General features: G+C 39.5%; 1 protein-coding gene across 2 annotated transcripts; it reads left to right on the forward strand.

Annotated features, from left to right (window-relative positions):
- The first annotated feature begins 2835 nt into the window (after nt 1-2835).
- Nucleotides 2836-23013, forward strand: RIPK2 (receptor interacting serine/threonine kinase 2). Of its 2 annotated transcripts, none has more exons than XM_083876757.1 (11): nt 2836-3209; nt 6390-6543; nt 7691-7846; nt 10053-10210; nt 13257-13306; nt 13659-13820; nt 15206-15291; nt 15487-15576; nt 16415-16520; nt 19786-19965; nt 21097-23013. In XM_083876757.1, the coding sequence occupies exons 1-11, from the start codon at nt 3019-3021 to the stop codon at nt 21420-21422; spliced, it is 1659 nt and encodes a 552-aa protein (XP_083732883.1). In that variant the 5' UTR covers nt 2836-3018; the 3' UTR covers nt 21423-23013. The 2 variants fall into 2 exon arrangements, with proteins under 2 accessions (XP_083732883.1, XP_083732884.1); XM_083876758.1 differs by having other exon boundaries at nt 2899-2913.
- Nucleotides 23014-24255: the final 1242 nt, after the last annotated feature.

Below are 24255 nucleotides of genomic sequence, written 5' to 3' on the forward strand. Positions count from 1 at the left end.
AAAACTGTGTCAACAGACATCTAAAACCATAGGTAACAACTTCCAAAATAGTTCAGAGGCTCAGGAATGGCCCACCTGGAGTGTGGCACTCACTAACGAGGAAGGGTTGGTTGAGGCTGGCAGGAGAATACACAGAGGATTTCAAAGGCTGTTGGTTTCCATGGTTGTAGCACTCATTACCAACAGATCTGAACAAGGGTATCATCACATTGCCAGCATGACAGCAGGCAAAACAGCATCTCAGCCAGAATCTAAACACCTGATGCATTATTTCAGAAAAAAAAAAAAAATACTTGTTTCAGTAAGACTAAACATAATTGAAGAGGTTAATACCAGAGTCCTTCATTCCTGCCATGTGGATAGCACAAAATATTCAGGCAAAATATTCCTTTTAAAAAGGTGATTATAACCAAATATCCCTTATCTTTTTATATAAAAGCTTGAAAAATCCACAAAATGAAAAGCAGGGACAAAGGTATTGTGATTACTGAATGAAAACTCATTTTCTAAAACAGGTTCTTTTATGCAGCTCCAAAGACACAACTAAAATTCAGAAAAAAAGCCATTTCCCAAAATTTTTCAGAATATTTAATAGTTAACAGGGTCTGTCATGTTTAAGTCCAACAGCAAAAACATAGTAAAGTTGTTTGAGATATAAAATCATCATGAAACCATAGCTTCTTTCAATCTGATCATCTTGTCCTGACAACACAGAGATTCCTGCCATTGTGGAAACACAGTCAGTCTAGGGAACTGAAAACAAAAAAAAAAAAACAAAAAAAAAAAAAAAAAAAAAAAAAAAAAAAAACACCCAAAACCACAACTAGATTTGGTGTTCAATATCCATAAAAATGAAGGCACTAAAAATTTTCAGTGGAGTAGCAGCAGCTAGTAGCTAACCGCCCTCCCAGATTTTGCAAGCTGAAGGAAGACTAAGCCCATTGCCACAGCTTTCACATTTTCAGAATCATTTTTTCCATTTTAAATTCAAGAAAATTACAGTCATTACAACATTGATCAAACAACTGTGAACACTACACACACAAAAAGTATCCTCTTTACTGTGGACTTTGCTTACCCCATTATCAGTGAGGATTTTCAGGAAATTTCCATGTGAAAGGATGAGACAGATCCAACACTTAAAAATTAAAAAGACAATGTGGGAAATCTCACAAATTAAAATTTCAAAGAAGTATACCACGGGCTGCTATTTATCTGCCACATGCTATAAATTTCTATCATTTAGAAACAGTATTTAACAAAAACTTTATCAAAAGTTTAAGTTATCTTCCTTAGGACATCAGCCTTGTCTCCAAGCTGCCATCAGGGTCAGGCTTAGGGTTTGGGGTGTCATGAGGACTCCTGTTCCAAGAACACTGTACCTGGAATAAGCACAGCAAGAGAAGCATGGCACTGCTCCAACAGTCCTGCCTCCACATCCACTTTTAGAATCCCAACAATTTTCCTGGGGTTTAAGTCAGTGTACTTAACACTATAAATAAAAATCAACACAGCACACAGTAACAAGATGCACAAATACATTTTCAGTATAGTGACATCTTAATGGCAAACACTTTAAGTACATATTTACACAGTGGTTTTATAATGCAAGCTCATGGTAATTGTCTTTTGCATATAATTTTCTTTAGGAAACAAAATCTTCCTTATACATCAAATTAAAAATTGTATGACAAATGGTACTACCAACATGGTTAATACAGAGAGAGATTAGGTATTAACAGATATCCAAAACTTGCATATTGCAAACATTGCCTCAAGATTACAGTTTTGGGAAACCACCTAGCACGTCTAAAGGACATGGAATGACTGAAAACTGAAAGTACAGTAAGTCACCGGTTGTTTTATGTGGTTGCTGATATGTTCGTAATGCTGAAGCATTTGGAGGATATAAATCATCTAAAATGCAAGAAAATTGGAAAAGCCACAAAGCTACTAAAGTGCTAGTAGGACCGAGACAGAACTGAAAAGTTGTTGCCACGTCTTAAAACAAATGCTGTGAAATACTGAACATATTTGAGTTCAAAAACTTAGGTCTTCTCCCTTATTCTCTAGTCCATATCCACGAGTGGGAGAAAAGAGAGGTGAAAAGCCACAGGTGAGAGGTGAAAAGCTTAGCTCCTGATCCACGCACATGGAAAAGCTAGGGAATTGTTTTATTTACCTGTATTTCACACTATGGGGCTGTCACTCCTTGTGGAAAGCTACAAACCTCTATCTCTAAATTAAATTACTTTAGTCTGTGAGAATTTGGCTTGGTGAACGAGCTTTATAAAAACTTCCTACTCAACCTTCAGGTAAAGCTCTGGTAATCACAAGAGGGGCCAACAAGGGGGAACTCGCACTTACGGGAAATTTCGAAATGACCTTTTTGAAACGCCGCTATCCTGAAAAATCTCCCTAGGACAGACACGGAGGAGATAAACGACGGCATGAGACAAAGCTTTTGTCACTTCGCTTGAGCAATGAGGACACACCGGATGGGGCTCTGAGCAACCTGCTCTAGTGAAGATGTGACCTGTGCTGGCAGAGGAGCTGGGACTGGATGATTAAGGGCCCTTCCAACCCACATCATTCCATGATTCTGTGCAGTGAAGCGATCCGCGCAGGGCTCTGGCACCCCGCATCATCTTCCCAGAGCAGAATTCGGCCCTCAGACGGAGGGGACGCCTCCTCCTCCTCCTCTTCAGGGTCGGGGATGCTCCCTGGGAGGCGGTGGGGCGATGCTGAAGGGGCTGCCCAAGGCAGAGGCCTCTGCTCGGGCCCGGCTCCCCGGGCACCGCCACCACCACTGAGCTCCCCCGTCTCGCTCCTCCCCTCCCGCCCGCTCCGCCCTCCCGCCCCGCCAACCGTGGGGCTCACCCGCTTTCCGTGAGGAAGTGGCCGGTCGGTGGGGTACGAGGAGGCGGGAATTGCCGGCCAGCGGGGAGCGGGCGGTGCGGGGGCAGTGGGGCGGGAGGAGCGGCGCTTGGGCCCCGCCGCGCCCGGCCGAGTGCGAGCATGAGCGGCGGGGACGGCGCTGGGCGCCGGGCGGGGGCCCTCAGCTACGGCCTGCCCTCCATCCCCTCCAGCAAACTGCCGGATTTGCGTTTTATCAGCCGGGGCGCCTACGGGACCGTGTCCGCCGCCCGGCACGCCGACTGGAGGGTCCCGGTGGCGCTCAAGTGCCTGCAGGGGCCGCTGCCGGACAGGTAACGCGGCGGGCGGGCGGGGGGACAGGGCCGGGCCCGCCCTCTCCTGCACTGCGCCCAGAAAGGGGTCACGGTGCCGGTCCGAGATGCCGGCCTGGGTTTCTGGAACAGATCCTGGTGTTTCGGGAGGCAGCCTTGTTTGAGTCCCACGGGGAAAGGCGATCTCACGAGGATGATTCAGCTTGGGCCGGGAGAAAGCGCGGGCCGGGCCCGGAGCTTCCTCTCTTTCGATTGTTGGGAAGGGGTGGTTTCAGTCTTGCCCTCTGAGACACTCAGTTGTTTCTTTTGGAGTTTTTGTGGTTTTTTTTTTGTTTGTTTGTTGGTTGGTTTTTTGTTTTTTTTTTTCCCTCTGCACTGTGCACCTTGAGCCCTCCTCAGGGTGGAATTGACAGAGTGTGGTTTCTTGCTGGCTCTGTTGGTTGCTGACCATTTTGCTGAGATATCAGCAGGATATTAAAGTACAATGATTACTATAGAGAGAGGAATATAGGGAGTATACAGTTCTATCCACTAGAGATTGCTTCTAGAAGAAGCTTTTCTGAGACAATGCAAAATTATTATTTTTCCCCCAGATCTCACAGTACTGAGAGAAGCTGATTTAAAATAATAGGCTTGTAGGCCCTTCTATAAAACTGGTATTTTCCGTGTAACAATCGGGTTCCCGGATTTCCAGGTACCCAAGTGGCAGCATATTTATTACAGGAGCTGTCACTCCATGTAAGGGGCAGCAATTGTATTGTTTCATTTGTCTCTGTCTTATTCAATCCCCATAGTTCCAATTTGTTAACATATCAATGCAAATTTTCCTCTTCTTAGGCTGTCTGGAGCCTACCTGACTGTAAACCTTTCTCTGAGTCTTATCTTGGTGTCTTCAGGCTTCTTTGATCTAGTATTAAGCCTTCTAGGAAGGATAGCTTCACTCAGAAAGGCTTCTAGTCTCTTGACTCCATGTACTTGAATATAAGACAAGTATTTTTAGTTCTTTCATCTCTTATTGCTCAGGTTTGTGTATACACAGGCTTTATCTCTGAAATCTTGCCAGAAATGGAATCTCAGTTATGTGGTGTTTTCTGATAAGTCAGGGGAAGGACGGATGGGTGTTGTGGGTGTTTTGTTGCTGTTTGTGGGTTTTTTTTAAATGTCTGCTTAAATCCCAGCTAATTGGTAATACAATATTTATCCTCAGATAAATACAGTTGGGAGAAACCACCAGTGCTATTTTTAGCCTTGCAAGAATTTGGATTAGTGGGACATCTAACCTGTGAAATTATGATTAAAAGGGCAAGTGAGGTAATCAAAATAATTCAGTCACCTCCCATACACCATACAAAGCCCAGAAATGCTAGCAGAAGACTCAAAGCTGTAAAAAGTCTCGGCAGCAAGTGTTTTGTTGGTGGTACAGGAGGCAATATAAAATCCCAGCCTGTAAGTGTGTCAGGAAAAGGGATGAGTTCATGGTGCCATTAATTCCCCAAGTGGGAAGTGTGTGCTGTGCATCCCAGAATATGGTATGTGGCCAGAGCAAAGCCGGTTGGGAAGCTCTTGTGGGAATGTGCTCATTTAGGCATTACTCAGTGCCCTTCTGGCCCCGAGCAGACAAGGTGAAGTGACTGACAGATGCAGGAATAGACTTCAGTGTGTCGCAATTTGTTTCCCGGCCACAGCTGAATCCCATGTTAATGTGCCTTACTGTCTGGGAAAACCCCAAAGTTCCTCAAACCTAGTCATTTCTGGAGAGAGGGAGGAAGGCATAGAGTTGTGTCTTCCATCCCATGCTTGTCTCAAAGGCTGTCTTTTAACTTCTGTCATTTCCTAGAGTTTCCTATAAGTCTTTTTCCATCACATAGATAAAAGGACCTTAATTTTATATCCATCTAAATTCAAAATTTCCTGCTACTAAGAGCTGCAGGCTTTAGTTCACATGGCTTCCTCTTTTCCCTATACATCCTGACAGCCTTTTCTTTGTGAGTGCTAAACCCTCCTTGATGGATCCAGGCTGCCCTGAGTGCTTTGGGGTGTGCCCTAAGCTCAATGGGCACAAGTCAGCCCTCACTCATCCCAGGGCTGTGCTGTGCACATAACATGCTGCTGTGTTCAACAAATTGTGGTAGGCATAGCCCTGGCCCCAGCACAGCCCTATTGCTTCTGAGTCAGACTGGCTCACGTCCAAAGGATCAATCTTAAATATGCTGTAAATGTCCTGTATTTCAGTATCCTAATCATGTACTTGTACCTGTACCGGTGTCCACTGGTATAAGATCAAAATGCTTTTTCTGCTGAATTATGTTTCATGGTCCAAATATCCTCATTGACAACAAACCCGTTTTTTTCAAGACTATTTGAGATATAAGGCATACCAATTAGTTTCTATTTTAAGGGATGGAATCATACTCAATCTTAAATAAAATGTTACCATCTCAAATCCACATGCTGCAAGGTCTGAATTTATAGATATGTCAAACCCACATTTATGAGGAATTTTGAAGTAACAGAGTGGATCCACACAGTCAAATTCAGGCATCTAAAAATCATGAAGTTGGTCTGTTCTTGCTTCCTGTGCATCTAGGGGATGTTTTGTCTGCAGCAGGGGCTGTTTGAGGGAATGATTTATGTGAAAACAAAGCATAGTTAATTATTCCTTTTCCTTCAGAAAGGAATTCCTTTCCTTCAGAAGTCAAAAGTGCATTCCTTTAGCCCCTATTATTTTAGTGTCCATCGGAGTCCACTAAATTTAAATGGTTGGAGAATCATGTGTATTAAAACCTCCACTCTCTAGGAGATAAATATTGGGCCTGAGTGAAAACTCAGGGTTTGAAGGTGTTCAGTAAAGTGAGAGAAATGCAGCTGTTTGTTACCATTGTGGTTACAAGGAATGGTGGAAGCTGGAAGTTCTGACTGTAATCCTTATTTACTGGAAACATGGATGATATGTGTGATGGAAATAGATTTGTGTGGTACAACAAAGCCAGGGAAACTGTCTTGTCTTTGCATTTGCAGATTCTGATGTATCTTACACTGCGTTGGTCTCAAAACAGCATGGTAGAAATCAAATGGTGAAAAGGTGGTGGTCCTGCACACAGGGATGTAATTGACAGAGAATATAGTGAACCCAGCATTTGCTTTGAGTTTCCTAGTACTGGTATGGTAATATATTTTATTTGTCTGCTTGTTTCCTTTAAGCGATAGAAACCACCTTCTAAAAGAAGCAGAGATCTTACACAAAGCCAGGTTTAGTTACATACTGCCAATTTTGGGAATTTGCAACGAGCCTGAATTTCTGGGGATAGTAACAGAATACATGAGCAACGGGTCATTAAACCAGCTGTTGCATGGGGTAAGTGCACTTACGGTCTTTAAATATGATACCTGGCTGCTTCAAGTAGACTGTAATAGCCACACTTAATTAGTATAGTAAAGTGTTTTATTTATAATGTTTCACACTAGAAGACAGTCATTATCCCTAGTAGTTTTTGGTGCTCAGATAGACCTTCTGTATCTCAAAAAGACAACTAAAACTCAGCTGACTTAAGTTTTATTAAACTTGTCCTTTGATGTTGTGACATATAACGAGCTTTATGTTGAATTTTTACATACAGTCACTTTAAAAATCTCAGTTGTTCTCTAATTAGATTGTGAAATACTTATGTTTGCTTCAGTCTGGGTTTCTGAATTACGGCCAATACAAATATTGATTTTTTTTCACAAGTTTGAATATTTAAAAAAAAAAATATTCTGACTTCAGTTTATAGAAGCCAAATATTGCTAATATAAACAGGTATGAATATTTCTACCAGATCTTATTCTCTGAGTCACTTTTCCTTCACTGAACTCTTAGTTGCTCCCATTAGCTTGGCCTGAACAATGTTGCTACTGCAAAGATACTGTAGTTGTGTCCCAACAGCACTAAAGTCTCTTCTCCACCTTTAATTAATACACATCTCGTGCCTTAGAGAGCTCAGCTGTGTGTTTTGCATAAAGGCATTAGTGTCAATATAACTTTTAAGATTTCAATTGAGTTTTACTCTATTTTTATTGCTGTATTATTACTTATAAAGGTAGTATTTTGTGCATGGTTTCAGTACAGGTTTTTTCGTTCCCCAATGTCATTTGAAGATATGATTTTTGCCATTCTTCATCTAGAACTCATAAATTGTGGGTTGCGAGTTTCATGCAGAAGTTCATCTGTAATTCATATTTCCATATGGATGAGTAAACTAATGCAGTAAATGTTCAACATCATGTGTAGCAGTCACAAACTACTATGTGAATGCTAGGGAATGGAAACATAGCACTGCATAATTTGTTTTTTTACATTTTTGTAATTTGTTTTTACATTTTTGTAATGGAGTTTGTGTAATGTATGTTTTAAAAGATTACTGCTTGACCAAGTCACTTTCTTCTTCTTATATAATAAGTCTTTGTGTGTGCTGTTAGATCAGAACAGAGGATTATATTCTGGTTTTGTGGTTTTAACTTGGCAGAAAGATGCATATCCTGACATTCCCTGGTGCCTGAGATTCCGCATTCTTTATGAGATTGCTTTGGGAGTAAACTATTTGCACAACATGAATCCTCCATTGCTGCACCATGACTTAAAAACCCAGAACATTTTGCTGGATGATGAGTTTCATGTCAAGGTAGGGTTTTTTAATTCTTATGTTCTTCAGCATCCAGAATGAGTGAAAGAGTTTTCATTATTGTAGAGGAGGAGGGGTGAGGTTGTGGCTGTACAGAGAGGATGTAATTGTATGGTGGAGTTTTTCTTCTATCCTTGAAGACAGAGCTTTGGAGTTTTTCTTTTGGAAACTCTGTATTACTCAGTTGTGGATTTTATCTGTCTGAAAAGACCAGAAAGGAAAGATAGAATTTGGGCTGTTTTGGCTATAGCAGTAGCTGATACTCGGTAGTGGTGACACTCTTGTTTGTCAGCCTTCTTAGAGTAGCTACATCTGGCCCTTCCTGAGAAGAAAATAGAAAGTGTCCCTGCCTGAGATGCTCTGACAAGTTACTTCTGAGAGGCAGTAGGTCAAATTCAAATGTTAATGCTCCATTTGATACTTCTGCAGTCTGTTATGTTGGTGTAGTATAAGAACATGTAAAACAAGACTCCAAAATCTTACTGTGTTGGAAGGTGGGTTTTGTGAAACTCCTTAGAACAAGCAAACATACATGCAGAAGTATCAGCAGTTCAAAACTTTATTTCTGCCTTTTAAAATATCACAACCATGGTATGAAAAAGTGACTGAAAGTATTTCTGACAAAATGTTTAATTGCTTCCATAATTGCAAGCTGTTCCTTGTTTTTTTAAAAAGATCTGTTTTTATAATTGATAGAATATGTTACTCAAGGAATTGAGAGATATTTTGCACTGAATTTATACTTGAGAAGTGAATGTTTCAGTTGTTACTGTAAGTTGAGTCTCTTTGTGAGTCCTTTGAGCAAAGATTCGCTGCTGGTTTCATTGCATAGAAATTTTTCTTGGCAGCCGAGTGCCTCACATGGCTTTGTCTCTGCCGGAATTGCCATCTCTCGAGCTTCCTGATAAACCTGATCAGGGAACTAGTCCAAGTTATTTTTTTATCCCCTCTCTTTTTAATCTGTAGCAGCTTTTGTGTGGCCTGGTGCTCTGCCTGATCATATCTGAACATATCTAACTCAGTTTCTTTGCTGAGGCAATTGAAAGGAAGAAGTTAACTCTTGCATACCTGTCCTGCCTCCTGTTAGGAGTGTCCTTAGGGTTTTAAATGAAGCAAGATTCTCTAAATTAGTACAGCTGACAGGCAGTGCAAAGAAGGTTACCATGCATGCCGAACAGAAGAGGTACTGCATCTGTATAAAAGTAACACCATTCACAGAGGGCTTCTGACTGTCCCTGATCTACTGAATGAGCAAGAGTTAAGACCAGGTACAATGAGGAAGGCTTGATGAGAGTGAGTTGTAGTTAAGAAAGGTTACTTTTCATTGTGGATTTTGATGTATGCTCTTCAGAAAGCTTGTTTCTGTTGTCACCACAGCACTTCTTTGCACAGGCATCTTTGTTGAGAATGTTTTTGCTGCTATGCAAATACTGGACAAGTGCAGAGCTGGTAGCTGGCTCCTTATTTCCCCCATGTATGCCAGACACTGGCATCCAGCAGGTGCATTCTGCTAAGTGTTTTTCTCCTTATCCATAACCTAATCTGACATTTGGCACCCTGGCTCCTGGATGTCTGAGGATGTAAACTGATGTCAGTTACTTCTTCATATAGATACACTGTGTTCTGTAAAAGGAGCAAGGCCTCAGAGTGCACAGAAGAGAAAATACTCAGCAACTTTTGCAGCACAGAATTTCAGAATATCAAATTTATTAATTCAAGATTAATATGTCATAGTTATGGGAGTGGGGTGAACTGCCCTAAAATCCTTCTCTGAAAAAAGCTCCCTTGGGATATTGGCAAGCTGAGTTATATACAACTGTTATGATTTATACTAAACTTGTGCTTTCTTCACAACCAGAGAGCTACAAGGAATCGATGATTTTTTTGTTTGCTTTTTTTAACACAAGGAAGTGATTTTATTCATATGGTAGAGCTATCTAGAGCAGATTCCTCAGCCATACTGTACGTGAGTCCTTCCTTAAAAGAACAGGATAGGACAGTGCTATAGGGATAGCATGAGTCATGAGCTCAGAATGCTTTATGGACTGGGGTTGATGTTTCCTGTTGCTAAGAGAACAACATACTTTCTGTGTGCCGGGTTAAGTGCTTTGGGTGACCCCTTTTGGGCATATTTCAGGAATTTCAAACAACTGTCAGCAGATAAATCCAGTTTTTCTTCTCAGAACAACTGATTTGACCTTTCCAGATTGCAGATTTTGGCATGTCCAAATGGCGTGTCATATCCATGTCGCAATCACGGAGTGAGTCCTCCTTGCCGGAAGGAGGGACAATTATCTACATGCCACCTGAGGATTACAACCCCAGCCAGAAAACCCGGGCAAGTGTGAAACATGACATCTACAGGTAACTCCTGTTGTTCTCTAGTGGGGTTTGACATCTCAACTCAGTTTTGATTTATCAAACTTAGATTTTAACATATGCTCAGCAATTTTATTATTTTCAATGGTAATATCATAGCTATATAGGTGAAATGGGTTGGGAAATAAAGAATTGAGTAATAGTTGGATTTAATGACTCATTTCTATTGTGCTGTGACAAGTGTGATGCTCCAAAATTAAACTGAGACTACAGAAATAGGTAGGGGAGACTGGTTTCTGTAAATAAGCTGACACATACAGACAATGCTGGGAAAGAAGAAAGCCATTCACACCATTAACTCAATGCACATACTCTTGCAATTTGTGTAATCAAATAACATAATTTGCAGAATGTACTTGGGGGAAAGAAGAAAATGTATTCTTGGAAAGGAGGTAGATAAAAACAGAATAATAGGATTGGAGAAAGTAGTTACAGTAATCTCCTTAAGGAATAATTTATTTTATGAAAGTTGTGGTAGTTTTGTGTTGAGCAGTCCTGAGTACAAGTAGTACAATAGTAAATAGAGTGGTGGTGACCCATATAACAAAAGGAGATCTCTCTGAGGATATTTGAGTTACAATTGGCTGGTCTGAAATGTTTTGGAGGACTCAGAAATTACTTGAAATATTTTGGGAGGAATTGTCATGTGTAAAGGAAGATTGAGGATGCATGAAGTGGCCAATCACTGTGACAGTGTCCATCATTCTGGTGCAGTCTGCCACCTTTACCTTCACTGATCTCTGACATGACTGTATCTTGTGAGAGATGACTCAGTCTCAGGGGTCCTACGGACTTGCAAGGAAACCACAATTATTCCTTAATTGTCCTGCAACCTTAAGAAGCATGTGAAGTTCCTTGACATTCCGGTCCAAAGAATACAGATGACAACATACCTACTTTCCTTACCCTTTTCCCATGAGAAGATATGGATAAGGAAAACACTGAAAAGAAAAAAAAAAGAATTAAGGGGAAAGAAAGGGTGACTGGTAGCTTAATTAATGGGTAGAGATGAAGAAGACAAATGTTTCTTAGAGTGAAAATAGTATTTTCAGAGGAATAACAACCAAATAGGAGAAAATATGAGAACACATCAGTAGAAGAGTGTAGAAAACAGATAAATTAGGAAGAAAGAAGATTATGTGAGAAGAAAGAAGAGAAACTGAGCCAACATTGGAAAGACAGATGTTCAAGGCAGGAAGACATGAAGGTGCAGATACAGTGAAGGACAACCAGAAAGGCCACACAGGAGGTTCTGTGCTCATGATCAGATGGAGATGCTACAAAGCAGAAATAAGAAAGGAAAACAGGAATAGTGTAAATATGAATGCTGCAGTGTTGTAGAACTGAGAATATAATCTTTAACTGTAGAGAGATTCCAAACTGAATGAAAGATATTACTAAATATTTGCATATTTTCTGGATGTCTAATTAATTGATCACATCTGAGTGTTGTTGAGATATTGAAGCTAATTTGTGAAGATCTTTCTTAAAGAAACAAATTGTTTAGACAACAGTCAAACAGCTTAACTTCTACAAAAGAGATGATTTGCTTTACCAAAAAAAATCAGTCTGCATGGATTTGTCAGGAATACTGCAAAAGCAGACTTTCTAACAGGGAGGACTTTTATTAAAAGCTACAGGAGTAAATTTTATCATTGAAAAATGTTAAAATGTAAACAGAATAAATAGTTAGGAAAACGCAATTTATATTATTTGATTTTAAGCATCAGTTATTTGTTTCTTACATAATTTTTTAAAAATTCTTATTGGTAGCTGTCAGATGGTACAGTGCTCTAAGGCAGTTAAATGTAACCTATATGCAAAATTTGGTACTCCTTAGTGATGTAGGAAGGAAGCTCAGTACATTCATTCCAAGGGTGGGGAGCAAGCCTTAACAACAATTGATCATGATGATGATTTTCTGGAATGACACTATCACAATGCTTATAAAGGCTTGGACTGAAAACACAGAAATAGACACTTGTCAGCACCTTGCATGTATTCTGAAGTTATGGAAGCACAGAGGATTTAGCCTGGATTGTCTTTTCTAAATCCAGTACTGGGTACTTGAATACAGTGCTGTGATTAATATTAGGACCTTTTCATGGAATACAGCTTGATTCAGATATGGTAGAGTATGTGAGGAAAAATTGGAGAGAAGGACTGAGAATTCAATGCTACTTTTAAATGAAATCAGCTAATCTTATTTAAAGTACAAAATTGTTTAAAGTTACCTCTTTCTAGCACATCCTGGTGGCTGATGAGAGTGACTAGTTTGCTAAAGACAGGGCAAGTTTGTACTCACTGTACACTTGCCATTCATGTTGGTGTGAGTGGAAAAAAAGGTCGCTGGTTTGAGTAAGCACATGTGTGTTTAATCTCCTGGCATTAATCAGAGGAGTCTTCCCAAGAGTCTGGTTTGGAAAGTGAATGCTGTGTGTGACATTTATCCCTATGGAGAAGACTGCAAATGTTGGAAGCATATATGGGGAGGGAGGAAGCTGGAGTGGGTGTCCCAAGTGCAAGTTTGTATCTTACCTGTCTCAGCCACACTGTGTTGAGATAGAGCTGTGGATCAAAGCTACCCTCCCTGCTAATACCCAGCTTCTCTTGGGAATGTCAGGGAATGTCAGTCCATGCTAGGAAGATGCCAGAGTATTGCAGTTAGGACAGAGCAGTTGGCTCTCTGGGGCTCACTTTAATTTGCATGCTGAGATTTAAACTCCATGTATGTAATTCACAACACATTTAGCAGAGCCAAGATGGTACAGATTTGGAATAGGAGTTTATAGCCATGGATCTTGTCTGTACTTAATAGTAGGTCTAGATGAAGTCAGCTGCTAGTTTTCATATATTCATGTCATCGTTTTAGTTAGCTATAGTCTGTCCCATGTGTGCTTGCAGGACTATTTTACCAAAATGTTTTAAATAAAATGTGAAGCTGAGCATATTGTGTTGTTAAGTGTTGGTAGTCTAAAATAACATCTTCTAATAACCCTAACCCTAACATCTACTTTTTATATATAAACAGTTATGCAGTTATCATGTGGGAAGTAATGTCAAGGAAACAGCCATTTGAAGGTAAGGCCATGTCTTCCTTTAATTTATTCTTCCTCCCTTTTTAACCTAGAAGTTAAAAATGAAACCTCCGGACTTAATTTTAGGAGTTATTTTCTAATAATTCAACTTATAAGCTTGTTGGAGAACACTTAAAAATAATCTGCAAATTAGACTATTTTTTAGCATCTTTTTCTTTTTTAATTTTTTAATTTTAATCTTCATAAATTAAGAATACCTTTTTGTTAATTAAGAAACGTAACCTTGTTTTGATGAGCTATAAATTCTATGTCTACAAACTGAATTACTCCTCCTTTATAGTAAGCTCTTTATAATGCATACATCTCTAATGACTCCACAATGTCTGTTTTGACAGAAGTTATAAACCCCTTGCAGATAATGTACAGTGTGTCACAAGGACAGCGACTAGACTTGAGTGAAAGAAGTCTATCAATGGATATTCCTCATCGAGGGCTTATCATAAGACTGATGGAAAGTGGATGGGCACAAAACCCAGATGAAAGACCATCCTTCTTAAGTGAGTTTACCTTGCCAGATCTATGTTGAACATGGTACTTACAGAGCAAGATTATAGTCGTGAAAGGGAAGTGTTAAAGATGTCAGGAGATCTATGTGCTCAGTCTTGTTGCTTATGATGAGGTGCTTGGCTGCTTTCTTCATGTCTATAAACAAACCCTTATGAATGGAATTATGTGTGTGCCACGTAACCAGGTTGGTTGTTGGAGTCTTGTGCATTTACCATCTCTTAATTTACCTGTAAAAAAGCAGCGTGTTTTGTTTAACTACTTGTGTTTGGAGGTTTTTGTTTATTGTTGAAAATAATTTGGGGTTTTTAAGGGAGGATGGGGGAAGTGAAGTATAAAATGAGTACTGTGGGATTTATGAGCACTAAACCAACACCAACAAACCATTGCACGTAAGTTGTAGTGACTTCAAGTTGTATTTGCATCTCAGTGTAAATCTTTCACTGGCACTTTATCTTATATTGTTGCATCTCCTTTATCAAGCAAGAGCTGGATTTTTTTTTCCAAGCAAGGAAATGTATCTAAATATAATATTTTCTAAAATCAAAAAGAAGAGACACAGCATGATATTTCCATATGCATTCTTGTTTTCTTATGCCAATTAACGAAAAAAATGCAATTTAAGTGTATGGTCAAACTGAAGGGAAAATTATCTGGGATATGTACTATGGTGTGAGCTGACTTAGATTCTCTTTTTAGTGCTGTGTGTGTAGTAAGATGATCTTTGAAAAAAAATATGCATTGCTTTTGCCACTACTTTACTATCATGAAAAGAAAGAAGAAGTTGCAAAATTACGGGAAGTACAGCTCACTGTTGGGGAACTTAAGCAATTACCATAGCATAGGGACACAGACACACAGTGTCATTTGGTTCCACTGGATGTGATCAGTCAGTGCTTTGACTATCCCATCATCTCTGGCCCTGCCTCATGCCTTAAGCATGTATTCTGGATATTGCTGTGTTGGGGGTGTGTTTATTTATTTTCCTGGTATAAATATTTACCACCTCTTCTGGAGTGGGAAGACAGCAACACACTCTGAGGTCTTATGGTCCCATTCAGCTAATCAGGCTTGATGGTGCTACCTTAAAACACAACAAACTCACCAATCTCTCCATTCCATGAATGCCAGACTTGCAGTCCAGCATTGTCCTGGATCTCTTTTGGTACACAGTGATCAGGTGGCCAGGTCAGGATAGGGTTTCTTTTGGTGTGTGGACTGGTCTAACAGAAGCAAGCAGCTTCTGTTTTAGCAGCTTAAATGGTTTGATACGTATCAATAGACAAATTATTTTTGTAAATGTAAGAAAGACCCTTTAGTACAGTGACAACTTGATTTCCACTTCAAACCATTCACCAAGTACTCTTCCCTTGTTCAGAGTGTTTAATAGACCTGGAGCCAGTTCTGCGAACATTTGATGAAATAGCTATGCTGGAAGCAGTAATTCTGTTAAAGAGATCAAAGGTAAGAAGCTTTTGTTACAGTCATGAGTTGGTCAAATAAGTTGGTAACTTTCCCTTGCTAAAAAAAGTGTAATCTCCTTTGTCATTTCTCCTCAGTTTCCTTTGTCTAATCTTGTATCTGGTTGAAACATGAGTTTGTACAGGGCTGATCTGTCTTATAGCAGAAATTTAATACAGGTAAATATTTCTCTTCCAGTCACTATATGAATCAGAAAGTATTTACAAGAGTGGAAAGAAAGCAAATGTGGAGCAGGTATCTCTAAACATACCTCTGAATTCCGAAAAGGTAAATACTTTACATGTTACATTTGGTATGTCAGCATCCTGAGAGGTTAAAGGAAGGTTAACTTGGTAAGAGTGTTGTTCTGCACTTTACTTTCCTGTGCAGTCAGTAAAGGCATGAACTGCATTACCTGAGCCAAGGTGTAACAAATGCAAAGCCATACATGTGAAGATAGAAAAGGGTGAGTATGCAGAAATTGGAAGGGCATCCAAATACATGAAAGCTCTAGATATGGTGTGGAGCTGTGCCAGGGGATGTTTAGACTGGATATCAGGAAAAGGTTCTTCACCCAGAGGGCGATCAGGCACTGGAACTGGCTCCCCGGGGAATTGGTCACAGCACCAAATCCAACAGTTTTTAAGAAGTGTTTACACAATGGTCATGGGGCAAATGCTGTGACTCTTGGGGTGGGCCTGTGCAGGGCCAGCAGTTGGACTTGATGATCTTTGTGGGTCTCTTCCCACTCCACATACTCTGAGTCTGTGATCCCCTCAAGGAGGAATGCAGCACACAGTGCCTGCCAATAGTAAGAGATGGTCTACTGCTCCCTTACACCTCTATAGAGCTTGCTTGTATAGGGTCATATAGATTTGCATTTATATTTTGATTCTTAATGCTTCTGCTTTTGGTTCTTACTAGTAGTTAAACTGGTATACAAAATTGCTGTCATTTTTGAAAATACATAAGTATTGGGATTACATCATTTCTTCTGATTTACCATATTTTAATTGTGCTGTCTATTGAGCATTTAGGTAGCAGGGAAAACATGGTGATGGGAAGGTTCTCTAAAAAATTACAACTTTTATTTGTTTAATGTGCCTGTTCAATGGATTTCTTTCAGCCAACATACTCTAGCTCCATACAGTGTGATGCACTTCCCCTTCGGAGCATCTCTCCAGATACATCAAAATTCAAGTCCATTCCCCAGTATAATATCCTCTCATCAGGTGAGACACTCTAGACTTTGTGTAAATTTAAGTTGCCATTGCAGCTTTACATTCAAGCTTTACATGCTTGACTTTGCATTTGTACAGTAGAAAGTTGGGTCTCTATGTCAGAAAAAAATGTCTTTTGTAAACTTTGTGCTCTGGATAAAAAACTAGATTATTTACACTCTGATTTTCTCTTCCTATCACCTGAGAAGTCTCTACAGGTTCAGTTTTCCTACTTAGAGTTGTGAGTGCAGAGCTAACATTTTCTTGTCCTTTCAGACTCTTGGTAGTTTAGTTAAATGCCTTTTTTTTTTTTTTTTTTTAATTTGTGAGCTACTTCTGAATATAAAAAAAGCTACACATTTTAAGGCATTCTAGAAGCTGAGTAAACTCAAAAGTTTCCACTGCCAGTTTCTAGATAATTTTACATATTGAATTTAAAATTGTCTTCAATAGATTGCTTTGCAAAAGTATCTGCACAGATCTTTTGTCGCTGTCGCTTTTATGAATAAAAGTGGGCAAAATTCCCTGAGAAAAGTCAATTTTGAGGTTTCGCTGACATCAGAAGCCAGAAGTATACAATGGAGAATAGCAATATATTGTGAAACTAAAACTGCATTTAAGTTTCTTCACTTGACAGAATGTAAACATATTTCAAAAGAATGGAGTGTCCTCTGGCATTGGAGGGACCAGGAGTATGAAAGCAGACAAAACTATTGTCTTCACTGCTATAAAATACCATATCGAGAAGTATTCTGAGGTGCTGCAAAACCAGAGATACTCTGGTAGAGGTAGGAGAGCACAGGCAGTTCCTGTTTCAGCTCCTGTTTGAACACATACACAATTTTGAACTACTCAGTCTACAAGTACAGGAGGAATTTGGATAAATAAATTACGGGAGGCTTAAGGACTTTCGTTTACTGGAGAAAATGGCAAGAAAGCAAGTGCAGGGTTCTTTGTCTGTGCCTCAACTGAAGCATTTATCTATACAGCATAAAAACCTCAGAGATGAAGAATAACTCGCATTTACCTAGCTTAGTAAGTATGTTGTGATGAATTTTAGAACAAGGAGTATTAGTTTGAACATGAGTATGGACCATAAGTGTAATCCCATAAGAGGCTGATATATTTATCATTATTTCTTGCTGCTGGTTCCTGTTACAAATTGTTGTGTCTGCCTGTGGAGGGCATCAATGAAAAATTGTTGGTACAATTGATCTGATTGGTCAGCTGGTGATTGTTTTATAGAGCCATTGCTTAGAGTTTATTGTGTTTATGTATAGATACTGTAAAGCTTGTGAAAATAGTGCCTACAAAACCCTACTGCAGATGTGTTGTTATTACTTGGCCAATGGTTGCATCAGGTAGTGTTGTAGTGGGAAGCAGGACTGACATTCCTCTTACTTTTCAAAATCAGATGCAATTGTTTCAGGTGAAAATTCTATTCCAGGTAGCTGTTAGCAAGAGAGGAGTTTGGCATGGCACCAAGGCAGAAGTTAATGACTACAGAATCTAGATGAGTTAATGACTATAGATTCTTGTTTTTTCCATCGCTACAATCAGAATTCTTTTTCAGAAAATTGCTTCTTCAGAGTTAAGACTTGTCTTCTAGCCTTTAGCCTTTCTTTTCATCTTTACTTTTTTTTTTTTTCCTTTCCCTGGTGAGCTTTTCTTGGATATTTCTTGAAAGAGCTCTTTTCCCTCTTCCCATTTCCTTTCTGGGGAGGTTTAGATTGGATGATAGGAAAAAATTCTTCATTGGAAGAGTTGTCAAGCATTGGAAAAGGCTGCCCAGGGAAGTGGTTGAGTCACCAGCCTTGAAGGTATTTAAAAGGTGTGTAAACGTGGCACTTCAGGATATGAGGCAGTGCTGGACTTGGCAGTGATGGACTTGAGGATCTTAAGGGTCTTTCCAACCAAAATAATTGTGTGGTTTTATGATTTTTATTTTTTTCTTTACTGCTGTGGTCACTGGTCAAGGTCATTCTTTCATACCAGTACAATTCCAGTAGTTTTGTCTTTCTGTATTGAAATTAAATGTGTGCCTAAAAATGTTTAACAATCTATCCCAGCACAGCTGCTTGAAACACTTTCCAGAAAACATCTTTCACTCACAGTGGTTGTCTCCTGATCCCCTCTTTTCATGCAGTAGATAATATCTGCTGCTTCACAGTACATAGCTGCCCAACTTTCTCTCTTCTTCATGAAATACAATACTAGTTACTATGAGTTCTGTCCACCTTTTTAAAATACCGAGAATATTCCACATTTTCCTATTCCTGCTCTGTGTACTTACAGACATATTCTTCTACAGGTCAAGAAAGAGCTGAGAATACACCTTCAGATTTCCCCATTGGACAGGTAATCTCGAGTTGTCCATGGGGCTACCTCATTGTGTCTTTAGATGTTCATCTGAATTCTTGCATCTCTGGTTCTTAGTTAACATCTTAGTTATTGTCTTTATCAAGTGACATAGTGAAAGTCTAATCAAAGCTATTTGCAGAGTTAGGCACATACCCAGTAGTTCATTTCTCATGAGCTGTTTGTCATCTCTTCCTTGTGTCATTCATACTGCTGCTTTCATATCTGTCATTCTTTTCTACTATAAAATAATCTTAAATCTAGAAACTGTTAAACTTCCCACCTGATAGAAATACTTTTTACTTTTCTTGGCAAATGTTTACATGAAGCTTTCATGTAGTCATATCCTGTTTTGATGGACTGCAAAAAGCTTCCATTGGCCTCCCACTGAATGTTAACTTCTCCCACTGCTCTTCTTGTCCTTTTCCCCCACCCAAATCTTTATTTTAATATTTTCACCTTTGTTACACTGCCAAAGTTTGTAAAAATAAATTAATCTGTTTTCCTGCTGACTTCTACTTACCTCTCCCAATACTCAAAGGATTTATTTTGTTCTTCTACTGCCTACAAAAAATTTCCGTCAAACAGAGCTTTTTTTGTTAAAGTTCACATCTACCAGATTTATACTCCCAATATTTCTTTAATATAAAGCTGGACCCCAAAGCATAGTCATGGTTTTGTATTGAATTTTTTCCCCATTTTGTTGGCAGAGCTAGTGCCTGAAAAAATACAAGGGACATAAATGTACTCAGTTTGAATATAATGACTAACTTCTTGTATATCATGTAAAAATAGTTGGGTTATGACTTCTTTTGTGAAATTGCTCTAAATAATCTCTGATGGGTGTATTTTATTTGAACACAGAAGTAATACAGCTTGTTCTTTTTCTTTTCCTTCTCCTTTTTTTTCTTTGTCTAAGATGGAAATTCTGGGTGTCTACACTCTCACAGCAGCCAGAGCATGGATGGAAATCTGTCTGTAACTCAGAGTGCCAAACTCCTTGCGCATCCATACAGCACTGTTCTCTCATCTGACAAGAGTGTTTCAGATGCCTCAAGTTCTGCACCCTGTGTGCTGCAGTCATCACCAATTCCTTCAGGTACAGCAAACACTATATGATTCCAAGACCCACAATAACTGTTCTAACGTGGAAAGTATGTCTATATGAAATGGAAACTGGAACTGTTACTCACCTGCAAAATGAAAACAAAACATCTACAAATTAAGAATGCAAAATTAAGTAATTCTGTCCTTGTAGACTCATATTGCAAAGTAAGCAAAAACAGTGTAAAATGTGACCAAGTACAGGTACCTGTAGCTACTATTTTTTTTTTCTCTCCTCTTAATCAGATTCTTGTTGCCATGGCTCTTCCTTATCCCATTCTCTTTGCTCATATTATTTCTCCTGTTTCCTACTGCTACAGCAGTGCTGCAGTCCAGCAGAAGAGGAGAAAAACTTAGCTCAAACTTAGTCACCTTTTTGTCTGTCACTTCTCACTAGGCTTTCCAGTCTTCCCTTTAGTAATGGTGGGACGGAGAGAAGCAGGAACTGTGTCAGCATCTCACCTGTAATGATCCTCTGTGTTAGTTGAGAGCCCACTACATAATATTCTTATGTGTCAAATAACTGTTAAAAGTTAACACAGAAGTTAACAAAAAGGAACTTTAATCATGAATTATTCAGAAATATTTTTTGAAGGGCCACACAATAACATGCAACTTTATAAAGATCTATTGCATCATCCCTCTTCTGGAAATAGGGAAATCAACACCTTTTCACTGTGTGAAACCTCATCTTGACAAAAATACCAGGAAACTACAGGGATGTTTTCAGTAATCTTCAGTAAAAATCCCCCTGGAAAGTGAATTTACCACCAGTCTCGTTTTAGTACCAGGTCGGGTTAAACACTGGAACAGGTTGCCCATGGAGGCTGCAGAAGTACCATCACTTGGAGATGCTCAAAATTCACCTGGACAAGGTCCTGAGCAATCTGAGTCATCCTTGAAGTTGGCCCAGCTTTGAGCAGGCCATTATATCAGATGATCTCCTTGACGGTCCCTTCCAACCTAAATTATTCTGTGATTCAGATAGAATAAATACTCTAGCCACCAAATTTGTCAAATTGGAACGTTTTAACAGGGTTTTTTTAGCTTGTTCTTTGTTCTGTGGCAATATTTGTTGACAGACAGTTACAATCCCTTCCTTTTTTCTAATCCTTTCCAATCTCAGATTTTGTATTGGAAACCATACAACAGAATGTAGCTCATCAGTGGATCCAAACTAAAAGAGAAGAAATTATTGATCAGATGACTGAAGCATGTTTGAATCAATCACTGGATGCTCTTCTATCAAGATTTTTACTCATGAAAGAAGATTATGAACTTATAAGCACCAAACCTACAAGGACATCAAAAGTACGACAACTGCTTGATACTTCAGACAGCCAAGGAGAGGACTTTGCCAGAATTATAGTACAAAAGTTGAAAGATAACAAACAGCTTGGACTTCAGCCTTATCCAGATATTGCATCTAATTCTCAAAGACTGTATATTTAAATATATTCTTTCTTTATGAAACAATGTGAATATTTCTTATAGTATGATTCTTGTTTCTATATAGTATTTTATATATGCTCAGCTTTATCTTTACTGTGCCTTTGTAGAGTCTCAGGAATGACCCTGAGTTCTTCTAGCTTGCATTTGGTCAGTGACCAATTAATAAGTTGGAGTGCAATCATAAGGCCAAACATGGTTTGGCTTTGATGGTTGTTGACTCATTTTATAAAAGTATTTTGTTCATACATGACAAAGTAAACATTAAAGGTTCACTATTTTACGTATTTGCTGTTTATACACATCTTTTCCTTTTATCTCACAGGACTTAGACATCTCAACATGGCATGGGGTTTTTTTCTCCTTCCATCTGCTCTTCCTCACAGAGGAGGAAAAAAAATCTAGGTACTCTTTTTCAGGGCTGTTCTGCTGTGTGTATAATAAACTTTCCTCCTTAAGCCGTGCTGGTGGGCATACTGGAGAGCAGTGGTAGGCAGCTGGAAGTTTACATTATGTTTTTACAGGACTTTTTATTGTTTTGTATTGGATTTTTTTTCCCCATTTTGTTGCCAGAGCAAGTGCCTCAGACCACTGCATAAGAAGAATGTTAGTCGAAAAGGAGCCCAAGGGCAAGGATGATATTGTGCTTGTCATCTTTGTTCTGCTCAGTGATACAGTAGAAGTGATACAGTAGAAAGGCTGCAGCTATAGCATTTTATGTTGTGTGGTTATAACCACTTCAGCTATTCTTGAAATCATAGTCGGATGAGATCCAGAAAGAGCTTACATAAGAGTATCCTCATTTAATACCTCTTGAACATTTCCTTGGTCATCTGCCTTGCATTTGTCACCTGCCATCTTACCACCCCTTTGTCATCTGCCATAACCACTTCTCTTGTCATGTTGCTAGATCAAACTTTTAGCTCAATTTTATTTTTGGTATTTAGATAATGAACAGTACTTGGGTCTGTACAAAGATCAGTCATGCCCTGCCTTGCCATGCTGGAAGTAATGTGCAGGGGTCTCTTCTGCTGTGACCTGCCTTAACCTTCTCCAAATCACATCTCTTGTGCCCTTTTTTTTTTTTTTTTTTTTTGGTTTTTTGTTTTTTTTTTTGGTTTTTTGTTTTTTTGTCTAAAGGATGGTAACATGATGAGACAGATGGAGCCACCTGAGAGGAAAAGGTATGTGGTGTTTTTTTCAGTTCGTTTCTCAAGACCTTAGTGACTTTATCTACATGACTTCAAACTAGTAAAAAAATTACTTGTTTTAATTTGTCAAAACACAGCACAGGCAGATTATTTTTGCAAGCACCAATAAATAATTACAATTTCTGCTCAGGCTGTATAAAATTTGGGAAAATCCAAACTTCACATACAAAAATGGTGAAATATACCTAGACTACCATAGAAAAAGGAGCAGATAAATGAAAAATCCTAAGTGATGGCTATTTCAAAACCTATGCACATGTAAGATCTGCCCCATTTCAATGATTCAAGTTTCAGTGTGGTCATTACTAGTTGCCAACAGCTTTTTTCAGCATCTTTATGATTTTGTAAACTAAATCACAATACAGTTTATAGTTTCTTGGACAGGAGGGGTTTAAAATTGTTTTTAATAAAGTAAGTTTTTGACATAACTTGACTGACATATTTGCCTTTTATCCTGCTTCTCTCTGGAGGCTGTAAAATAGCTGAAACCAGGACTATGGTGCAATGAATGCCTGTGCTTTTCTTAGAGCAGACCTAATGATGTCTCTCTGGGACAGGCAAAGGTCTGAGGAGAGCTGATGCTAGAACTGTGTTTCACTGCACATCGCATTTTAAGTCATATTTGTTCATTATTATTGGTGCTTAAAATAAGATTTGTGTCTTGCAAGGTAGCAAAGTAAGATTTCTTCAATGTGTGTCCAAAATTATTCATTAGGAACTTTCCTGAGGACCCACTGTAGGACAGCTACATGAAGGAAAAGAGCATCCTGCAGTTTGCAAAGTCTCCTTGGTGACTCCTGCCTGTCAGTACAGCACTAGCTTGGTTTCCCTTAATTACAATGATAAATGTGGCCCTATGGAGTCGCATTCAAGAATGGTGCTGTCACACTGCTGCAATCACTATGGGCTGCTCCTCTTTGTGTGCCACCACGGCTGCAGAAAAAGTGATTTTCTACCCCCAGTTCTGAATATGCCCACATCTGTAAGGCCATGAGCATCCCAGCCAAAGCCCAGCCCTCCAAGGAAACCCTGAGGCCATTCAGTATGAAAACCTGGGCCAATCTCCCTCCTCTTTCCTTGGACCCTGAGCCTCCCTCCATGGTGGAGTACAATCACAGAATAGTTCAGGGTAGAAAGGAGAACTTAAGGGTCAGCTAGTCCAGACCTTTTGCCGTGGTCCAGGGACATCTTCAACTGGATCAAGTTGCTCAGAGCCCTGTCCAGTGTGACCTTGGACATTTCCATGGCATCAGACACTACCACTCTGGGCAACATGAACCTGCCCTCTCTAACGTGTTAGGCACACACAGATTTCTTTGAGTGAAAGGGAGGAGGGCGCAGCCACAGCTGGGGCTTGAGAGGTACAGACAATAGCATAATGATTTGGGGTTGGCATGGGGGAAGGGAGGTGGAGGTTTTGTGCTTGGCCACGCAGAGTGAAGGGTGTGTGGAGGTGACAGACATGAGAGCCAATATGAGCCACAGTCTGACACTGTGTTCCGTTGCTTTACTGTTGTTTTGACAGTATTTTGTACATTCCTCACTTCTTCATTGCAGTTCCTAACAGATTTTTCTCCTTTTTCACTCCAAGGGGAAATGCTGCTGATGTTTCAGACTGACAGTAA

Source organism: Zosterops lateralis, assembly GCF_965231275.1.
Source record: "Zosterops lateralis genome assembly, chromosome: 1".
Taxonomy (NCBI): domain Eukaryota; kingdom Metazoa; phylum Chordata; class Aves; order Passeriformes; family Zosteropidae; genus Zosterops; species Zosterops lateralis.

Coding starts and splice junctions, on each gene's coding strand:
- RIPK2 (XM_083876757.1), top strand. CDS start 3,019: ATGAGCGGCGGGGACGGCGCTGGGCGCCGGGCGGGGGCCCTCAGCTAC. Junction 13,307..13,658: donor AAGGAAACAGCCATTTGAAG/GTAAGGCCATGT, acceptor CTGTTTTGACAG/AAGTTATAAACCCCTTGCAG. Junction 16,521..19,785: donor GTATAATATCCTCTCATCAG/GTGAGACACTCT, acceptor TCTTTGTCTAAG/ATGGAAATTCTGGGTGTCTA.